Consider the following 9,734-nt stretch of genomic DNA (forward strand, 5'->3'; position numbering starts at 1 on the left):
AGTTAATTAACTCTGATTTATGTTAGGGAGAGAGGTTTATCCCACATTAAACCTACAAAATCAAAATTTACTATTTAATTTACAGAGTGCAACATGATTCAGGTTATGATGGCCACAATATGCAGCACAGAAAACCTAAATCTCACATCAAATGAAGTTACCAACCACGTTATCTCTTCTTCTTTTTTTCTTTTTTTTTTTGATAAAGAATAGTTTGATCATATTATATAAATTGGCCTGATTTATCTCAAATGCAAGAAGGTGTTTAAATCTTTCAATAGAAGTTGGCTTTTAAACTGAAAGATTAGTTACAGATTAAATAATATATCCCCCAAATTGGACTAGTTGAAAGCTATTCCCGACAAAGAGGCCGTGTTCCTTATTTATTCTCTAGTGCAGTTTATGTAGAACCAAAAAATGTGTATGTTATTGTATACACCTCCTCCAGAATTGTACAATTGAACAAAAAAAAAAAGGAAAAAAAAAGTTACTCTTTACCAAATTAGTCACTTGTCTCACTTAATTGTGCCTCCATTTCTATAATTTCTAGAAAAAAAGGGGAAGACAAAAAAATACAAATCTGACAATTCTCCCCTTTTTTTGTTGTCAACAATCCATCTTTGGGAGAATGTTGATGACTCTAGAGAAATCTATCTTTAGTTACCAGAGTCGTCAACATTCTCCCATTTTTTGTCTGAAAATTTTTCAACCAATAATCTGACAATGAAAATTGAGCTCCAAATCCAAGTTTATGTTATTAGCATTTGAAGATAAATTGAAGGTTGAACACTGTTAGATCATACAATGGTCTAAGCTCATCATCATGGCTGCACCATAAATTCAATCCTACATATCAGATAATCGATTGTTAGGTTTTTATTCTCGACAATCCCGTTTGACAAAACTCCTTTTAGTTGTAATTTTATTTGATCTTTTATTTAAGTGAGGCTATGAATATTTAGATGCGAATCCATCCCGAATTGTGCGTATGCAGAGGAGTTTGTGATCTTAATCCTATTATGTTTGTCACTTTGCAATCAAAGTTGTTTTTCCACTCGAGCGGCCATTCTTGCGCTCAAGCGAAGATCGCGACCTTTCAGAAGTTTCACTTGCCTACAAAATTATTGGGAGTTGTTTTTTTCCGCTTGAGTGGCCATTCATGTGCTCAAGCCTAGATTCGTGTTTTGAAACACGCATTTTAGTCAATCCGCTTGAGCATCCATTCCTGCACTCGAGCGGAGATCGCGGCCCTGTTTTCTATAAATATGTGGTTCTATCAGATTTTAGGGTTACGACTTCCAGATCTTCTTCTTGGATATTAGGGTTTTCATCTAGAGCTTCTTTGCTTGTTTCCTTTGATATCTGTGAGAGTTTAATCATGAATTGAGTGGATTATATCAAAGGGTTTGTTTAGTTTGTTTTATTAAAAAAAGATAGAGTTGTTCTTTGGTGGATTCCGTGGAATTTGGGCCTGAAGCTTTGGTAGATTCTGGAGTGGATCATCATCGTGGATTCGACATCGGCATTGTGGATTCAACGTTGGGCAAGACAATTCCAAGGTGAAGATCGTGGTGGAAGAGGCATCTAGGGGCCGGTTCAATTCTGGCGTGGATTCGCTAGGTAATTGAAAGTATACTTGTGTAATTCGTTTTGTCTTCTTAGTGGATTTTTTTGTGGTTTTTGCCCATTGTTTTTTTATCACAATCAGAGGCGCTCCAATTGTGGTTTTTCCATATTAAAATCATTGTGTTGATTTTTCTTGATTGTTTGATTGGAATTGTTATCTACTGCTTAGAATTGATACATAATCACAAATCAATATCTCCAAGATTTTTAGATTTTTCAAAACTCTTTCGCAATTTCGCAAACTGATTGAATTGCTGACTTGTTAGTGCTCAGTGCTCACAATATATTTCTTCTTCTTCTTCTTTAAGGTACTCATATAGGATTTCATGCTAAACAAGAACATTACATGAGACTTGGAAACCGCTAATAGCACAATATTGAGATGCTCATAATATTACAAAGAAGAGGATAATAATGCTATATCATACATAAAACTGCTGCTTCATTTCCATTGCTCTGTTCCTCCACACACCCCCGTTGTTGCATGGGAAGAAGAAGAGCTTCGGGCATTTGACCTTCTCCAAGTAACTTAGGTCAGGAAATAAGTCCCGGGGTTTGCTCCAATCCATCTTTAATTCTCTCAAGTACTTTAGGCGTAATGCCTTAACTACCCACTTCTGTTTTTCCTACTGAGCTACTCTCCCATTGTCATAAAGAACTTCCTAAATGTGGCCCAAATCTTAGAGCTTTCTCTCCTCTGATGTAGAGTTTCTTAAGGCTCTTTAGATTGCTAGGCATCAACCATTTTGGCAATGTCTTCTCAGGAAAACACCGAAGGTCTAATTTCTCCAGTTGAATCGGAAGTTTTGGAAACAAAGGAATTTGCACGTTGTGTTGCCTAAAGTGGTATAACTTTGTATCTTGTTGATAGCTTTTCCCATTGCTGCTACAACACTGTTTTAATTCCTGGTGACTACTGCCATTGATTTTTCTGTACCACTCTCCATCCTAGTGGCTATTGCCCTTGATTTTGCTGTATTACAATCCAAGTTCCTGGTGGTTCCTGTGGCTATTGCTATTGAATTTGTTGTACCACTATTCGGGTTCTTGGAAACTACTTCGGTTGATTTTGTTGTACCACTTTCTAGTTCCCAATTAATTGCTAGCGTACAAAGTGTTATAAATTATTGTAAAGCATTCAGCTATGTGTCTATAGGAAAATCCTCTTTCGATGCTCTGATGTATAATTTCTTTATCTTATGCAATCCTGCAGCAAAGTTTTCGTGAGTGCAAGAGTTTCGCCTCTTTGATATTCCAATCACGAAAACCTTGAGAACTTGAAGCTCTGAAAGCAATGCAAGCCCTTTGGGCATGTGCTCCAAAAGGTGACACTTAGACATGTCCAAGTGCGTCAAGTTCTTCAATGAGGAAATCATTTCTGGATGTTCCACGAGATTGTGATAGGCTTTGATATCCAGGATCACCAAATTCACAAGCTTTGGAAGGGCATGTGGAAGCTTAGTAATTCTAGAGATCCCTTGCAGGCTAAGAAATCTCAAGTAATTCATATTCTCCAACTGGTCTAAAAATTTAGTATCTTCAACTTCAATGTGATAAGAGGACGAGGCCTGCCACCTTCCAAGATAAGAAACATTGATATTTTTCATCTTATAAAACCATTCTGGTTCGAAACACATGATACGCCCATCCAAATTGAACAACATATGAAGTTTCTTCAAATCTACAATACGGAGATTGAACCCTTTACTACGCAAGCAAGCCCGGTAAGAATCAAAGTAGTGTTCAGTGGGGTTCCCCATGCAATCAAAATTGAAGAAGTTAGCCCTCTCGGCAAACATGATCACTACAGAACAAACTAAAGGGTGCATCTTGCATCTACCCATTGCCAACTCGTGGCGCATCTCATACGTAGGCTCAATGAAGCCCTTTGCCATTAGCTGGTCGAAGTATTTTTTGGCGTAGTCCTCTGCAATCTTTCCATTAGCTATTTCCTCAGCCATCTTGTGGTCCATTAGGATTGGAGGTGCAAAACCCTCTCCGATCCACCAGTCGACCATAACTCTCCTCTTTATTATTACATTTTCAGGGAATACCGAAAAACACAGCAAGCAAAGCTTCACCTCGATGTTAAGCCCATCATAGAGTACCCAAAGATCTTGGAACGCTGAGCTCTGTGCAAATGTTGGATGGTTGTGTAGGTTAGGGACTTGCTAGACACTATTTTCATAAGTATTTAACAGCAGATCAAAATAAATTCTAGGTTTTGAAGACAACTCCCAATTGCATTTCATGAACAATTTCAATAGCATTCGAAGCTCAGGCCGAATCCATGGCCTTTCATTACTTTCTTCTGTTCCATCAAATTCTAGGCAATTCTAGGCTTGTATTAAGATAATGTAAGGCCTTTTCAATCTGAAGCCGGGTATGATCTTTGGACTCAGCGAGTCTTTCATTGGCTTCTTTAATTTGATCACGTATTCCTTCGTATATCGCAAGTTCAATGTTTGGTGTTCGGCTTGGATTGAAAGCGCGAGGATTCACCCACAGTATGTTCAGGGTTGTCTTTGTGATGATGAGACACAATGATTGCAGTGAAATTGACTGCAAATATTAGGAAATGCAAAACATAAATCTATGGATTGGAGAAAACAAGGTACTTTCACTTCGGAGAACCAAATTCAAGTGTTTGGTTTTGTTGAGGAATTTTCAAAATGGGTTTTCAAAATTTATTTTTTAGTTTTTGGGTGTTTTCAAAACCTTTCTTGTTTTTGTTTGGAAAGCTTGAAATAAACTTGGGGACTTTATCCCACATCGAAAAGAGAGGAAAACTTAGAGCACTTAATAAAGAGCTACATGGAATATTCCTTTGAATATGGAATTGTAGGATGGACGCTAGTGTAAATGCACTCAAACCGCAAACCATCCACACACGCATGTGCGCGCATGGAGTGGGCAGTGGGCTGTGTGGCATTTGATGGCGATGAGTCAACCGACTGATTGAACAGTTGTGTGTCCGATTTGGAACAATTTGATCATAGCCGTTGATTGGGGATGCACGTGATTGTATGGATAAGATGGCACCCGATCATGATTAGGTATGATCAGTCAAGGCATCTATTCGGTGTGAGAATGGTTTACACCACAAATCATCGATTCAACGATCAGATTTGATTGGATGAGATCAAGAGACATGACCATTTGATCAAATACATCAAGGTCTATAAATAGGCTACAAAATCAGCCATTTCAATCCATCAAAAAAATCCAAAAAGCATTCCTACAATTCTCTCTCTCTCTCTCTCTCTCTCTCCCTCCCTCTTGATTTAGAGTTTTCGATCAAGAGTTTCTTAAGCAACTTTCTGCTTTCCTTACTGGTAATCAAATTTTGTATACTTGATTATCAGTGTCTTGGTTTTCTTGATTATATCAAGAGTATTCTAATCTACTGTCATCAGTGCAGACACCAGTAGACTTGATCCTTAGATCAGGCTTCATTGTATCCTGGAGGCAAATTTGCTGTAACCCCCTGCACACTTTTTGGTGGGTGCAAATATTATCTTTAGGAAAGCGACTTAAGTAACGCGACTTGAAGCACCAAATTTCTGTTCTACATAAACAAGATCATCGCCAAGGTTTGAAGACCTAAAGATCACCAACTGAAGAATTCAAGATGAATTGTTCCAATAATCTAAAGACAATACTTTGATATGATGATGCCTATTTAGAAAATGACTTAAGATTTCATGAAGCTTGACCGATTTGATAGAGGAAATTTCCAACGCTGGCAAAAGAAGATGCACTTTTTGCTCACCACTTTCAAAGTGGTCTATGTGCTGACTACCCCTTATCCGGCGGAGCAAGAAGACGAGAGAATGGAACAAACTCATACCAGAACCAAATGGGAGAATGACGACTACATTTGCCAAGGACCCATTTTGAATGCATTATCAGACTCTCTGATCGATATATGTCAACATTTGGAAACGGCAAAGCAACTCTAGGACATATTACAGTCAAAGTACCTCACCGAGGATGCCACCAATAAGAAATTTCTTGTTAGTAATTTTATGCGTTTTACTATGATTGATACAAAGCCCATTATGGAACAATTCCATGAGATCCAACATATTTTGAGTCAATTTCGACAAAAGAATATGAACGTGGATGAATCTATTGTAGTTTCATCAATAGAGAAACTACCATATTCTTGAAAGGATTTTAAGACAACTCTGAAACACAAAAAGAAAGATCTAACTTTAAAGGAATTAGCTCAACACCTCCAAGTTGAGGAAGAGTCAAGGCTTCTTGAAAGTAAAGATAACAAATTGGCTCAGACATCCAAGATCCACATGGTGGATGATGGCAAGAGGTTCAACAAAAAGAAGCATAAGCGTGACCTCCAACCTGAGAAAGATACTAAGAAGCTGAAACGCACTTGCTGGCACTGTGGCAAGCTAGGGCACTTCAGAAATGAATGTCGGTCATACAAGAAGAAGCTAGAAACATCAAATTCCAAGAACAAGTTCATAGCTGTTGTATCCGAGGTGAACATGCTTGAAGATGCTGGTGACTGGTTGATTGACTTAGGAGCAACGAGGCACGTCTGCAACGACAAGAGCCTTTTCACTACTTATGAACAAGTGAGTGATGGAACAATTCTCTACACGGGCAAATCTTCAACTGTTGCTATCAAAGGAAAATGGACGGTGGATCTGGAGTTTACATCTAGAAAAGTTTTAAGTCTTAAGTCTTAGTAAGCATGGTTTCAAGTTAGTATTTGAGTCGAATAAACTTGTTCCGTCTAAGGGTGGGATTTTTGTTGGGAAGGGCTATATGTATAAGGGAATGTTCAAACTTAACGTTATCAATAATACAACTGGTTTTGCTTATATTGTTGATTCTTTTTCTTTATGGCATGCTTGTTTAGGTCATGTTAATACTAGGAAAATGCATGATATGATTAATTTAGATTTAATTCCTAAATACGACATTGATATGTTTGAAAAAAGAAAATTTTTTGTGCAACCTAAATCACTGGCATTCCATTTCTTAAAGTAGATAAAACCACAGCTCTGCTTGAACTTGTGCATGGTGATATTGTAATGACCCCAAAATGCGTATCAGAAATTAGCTTTTTTTAATTATGGGTTAACGTGCTTTAATTGAATTATATCTGTTTGAATTGAGAAATTATCTGTTGAGTTACGACCTTGAAATTGAAATTGCCGACTTTTAAGAGTTCAAAAACTGAAATTGAGTACATAGGTATGCTAATGGGAAATTTTAGAGCTATTTAGAAAAGTTCATTGAAAATTTATTTCGTTTGATTTGTTAAGGTATGTTTGGGTAGTTAACTTTGCACTGTGAATTGAAGGCATTAGAGGCTTCAGAAACCAGAACAGAGTACATAGTTATGATCAACATGATTTTTAGAGTCATCTAGAAAGTTTAATTGAAATTTGATTCATTTGATTCGTAAGGGTGCGTTTGGCTTTCTCTAATTGAGATAAGCTTATGTGTATATATATATGATATATAAGTTGAACTCATCACTTTTGAGGCCAAGAATATCTGAGGGTGAGGGAGAGAACCACGAGAGAGAGAGAGAGAGAGAGAGAGAGAGAGAGAGCAAGGGAGAGAAAGCTTCTTTAAGTGAGAGAGAGCTCAACATTCATGGGATTTGAAAACAAATTTAAGAGATTGAAGAGAAAGGAAAAAGATCAACCATGAAAGCTTAGGAAAATTGAAGAGAGTTAAGGGAAAAGCAAAGATTGAACTAAGGTATGGAAATCTTGAATCCTTATGATTAATTCATCAATTTCATGAAATCATAATGAGATTGGAAGATTTGAAACACATTTGGGTTAGGGTTTTGTGTTATGTATTTAATTGAGCTAAATTTAAGAAATTAGAACTTGGGTCCTTTGATTTTGTCTATGATTGGAGCTCGATCTTGTGGATAACATATGAAATGAACTCTAGATTGTCCATGGACCAAGATTTATGCAAGGATCGAGTGTGTTTGTGAGTTGTTTGGGAACTTTCATGATTATAAAAGACGAAACATTGATCTTGAACTTGAGGCAAAGATTGATTTGTTTAAGATGAAATTACACATGAGTGATGCTAGTTTATCATGTTGTGGGGTAATTTTACATGGTTTTGAGTGATTAGAGTTGAAACCTAGCTTAGAAAGTGGAAAAACAAGTGTTAGAGCAACAAGGATTTTCGGACAGCTTTTTTTTGCCCAGAGCCACACGTGCGGCAGTCCACTTCCAGCACCTAAACTGATTCTAAAATAAAAGCCCCGCACATGTGGCTCAATTCCGGCACATGCGGCCCTAATTCCCGCACATGCGGGGCACCTCTGTTCCAGCCCACTTTCAAATGAGAATATCTCTCTCATCTGGACTTCGTTTTAAGTGATTCTTGAGCCTAAATTCAAGCCCCAGAAGTCTAGTTTCCAATGGTGGTAGTCTCACACCCAAATTCTGAGTACACAAAGAGATATGTTCAAATTAGTGAAGGTTGTTCACTTTCTGTCTACTCTTTTCATGCCATTTCTTCTCCTAACCCAATTTCGTTCCATTTCTTCCCATTTTCCTTGATATGAATTATGACCCATTGAGGACTAATGAGTTTAAAACCACCATAAATAATTGGTTAAGGCAAAGTAAGGGTTCGGTTTATTTGATTAATCAAAGATTAAGAAAAGTAACTTTGACCAAGAGAGTAATTCTATGTTCAATATGTTTTGCTATGTAATTTGTAGGTCAAGACAAGGACATCGCCCAACTGCTACCAGGAGCCCATCAATGTGAGTAATAATATTGTAAATATATGTTCATTTATATTTATTTTAATGTGTAAATGTTGCGATGTTCTGGAATTATGTTTTATGCGAATGAATGAGTTACAAGACCTATGATATGGAATATGGATATGAAATGTGAATTATTTATAATATGATATGGTGGGCCTGAGGCTGTTTTGATATTCGATTGGGCCCGAGGCTATTTTGTTATATGGTGGGCCTAAGGCCATTTTGTAAATATGATTATGAATAACGTTGTGAATGATGTAAATGTGGAAGAGTATTGTGTTATGCTTCTTTTGAATATAGATTATTTACTTGATTCACTTCACTTTATTATTACTCATTGAGCTTTGCTCACTCTGTATTTTATCTGTATGTAGGTGATCAATCCGGAGACCATCCTTAGGTCAGCCTCAGGAGTTCTTTTGTGAACCTACTAAGTCAAGCCTCCCAAGATGCGTCTCTATGTTGAGGCTTTAACCTTGTATTGTTAGAATTTTGTATTTACTTAAGTTTTATGTATATGTGTGTGAGATATATATATATATATATATGTATATTAGTGTGTTCACATTGTTTTAATTATTCCGATTATCATGCATGCACAAGCTCAATGGACATTGTCATTTATTTTACTTCCGCTTAGGCCCCGATGTTATTAAATATTTTGAAGTTTTGTCTTTAAGGCCTAAGTACAAGCTGGTCATGGCCTAAACTTTTAGGGATAGGTTCGGGTCGTGACAGATGTATGTGACATGCATAGTACCCTCACTAGAGGTAGTAAGAAATATTTTGTAACATTCATTAATGATTTTTCTAAGCATTGTCATATCTATCTTTTGCATTCAAAAGATGAGATGCTTGATAAATTTATGATATTTAAGAAAAAAGTAGAAAATCGATGTAATGTTAAAATAAAGAGACTTAGGTCTGATAGAGGCGGTGAATACCATTTTCCAAAATAATGTGAAAATGTTGGTATTATTCATGAGAAGTCTGCACCCTACACACCACAGCAAAATAGAGCAGTTGAAAGAAAGAATAGGACATTAACAGAAATGATTAATGCTATGCTTTCTTACTCCAGTTTAAGTTCTGGTTTTTGGGTTGAAGCCTCACATACTCAATAGAATTCCACTCAAGGGAAGAAATGTTACTCCATATGAACTTTGGAAAAACAAGAAACCTAATTTAGGTTACTTGAAAACTTGGGGCCATAGAACAATAGCCAGATTGCCTGAACGTAAAACGAAGAAATTAGGTGAAAAATGAATTAAATGCATATTCCTTGGCTATGCTATACATAACAAAGCATATAGGTTTCTTGTAG

The 9,734-nt window shown here is 36.8% G+C and overlaps 1 protein-coding gene across 1 annotated transcript; it reads right to left on the bottom strand.

Annotated features, from left to right (window-relative positions):
- Positions 1-2,768: 2,768 nt before the first annotated feature.
- On the bottom strand, positions 2,769-3,644 carry LOC114279046 (uncharacterized). The gene has a single exon (XM_082889505.1). The coding sequence runs from the start codon at positions 3,642-3,644 to the stop codon at positions 2,769-2,771; it is 876 nt and encodes a 291-aa protein (XP_082745631.1).
- Between the last annotated feature and the right edge of the window lie 6,090 nt (positions 3,645-9,734).

Source organism: Camellia sinensis, chromosome 9, assembly GCF_055761805.1.
Source record: "Camellia sinensis isolate YWXY chromosome 9, ASM5576180v1, whole genome shotgun sequence".
Taxonomy (NCBI): Eukaryota; Viridiplantae; Streptophyta; class Magnoliopsida; order Ericales; family Theaceae; genus Camellia; species Camellia sinensis.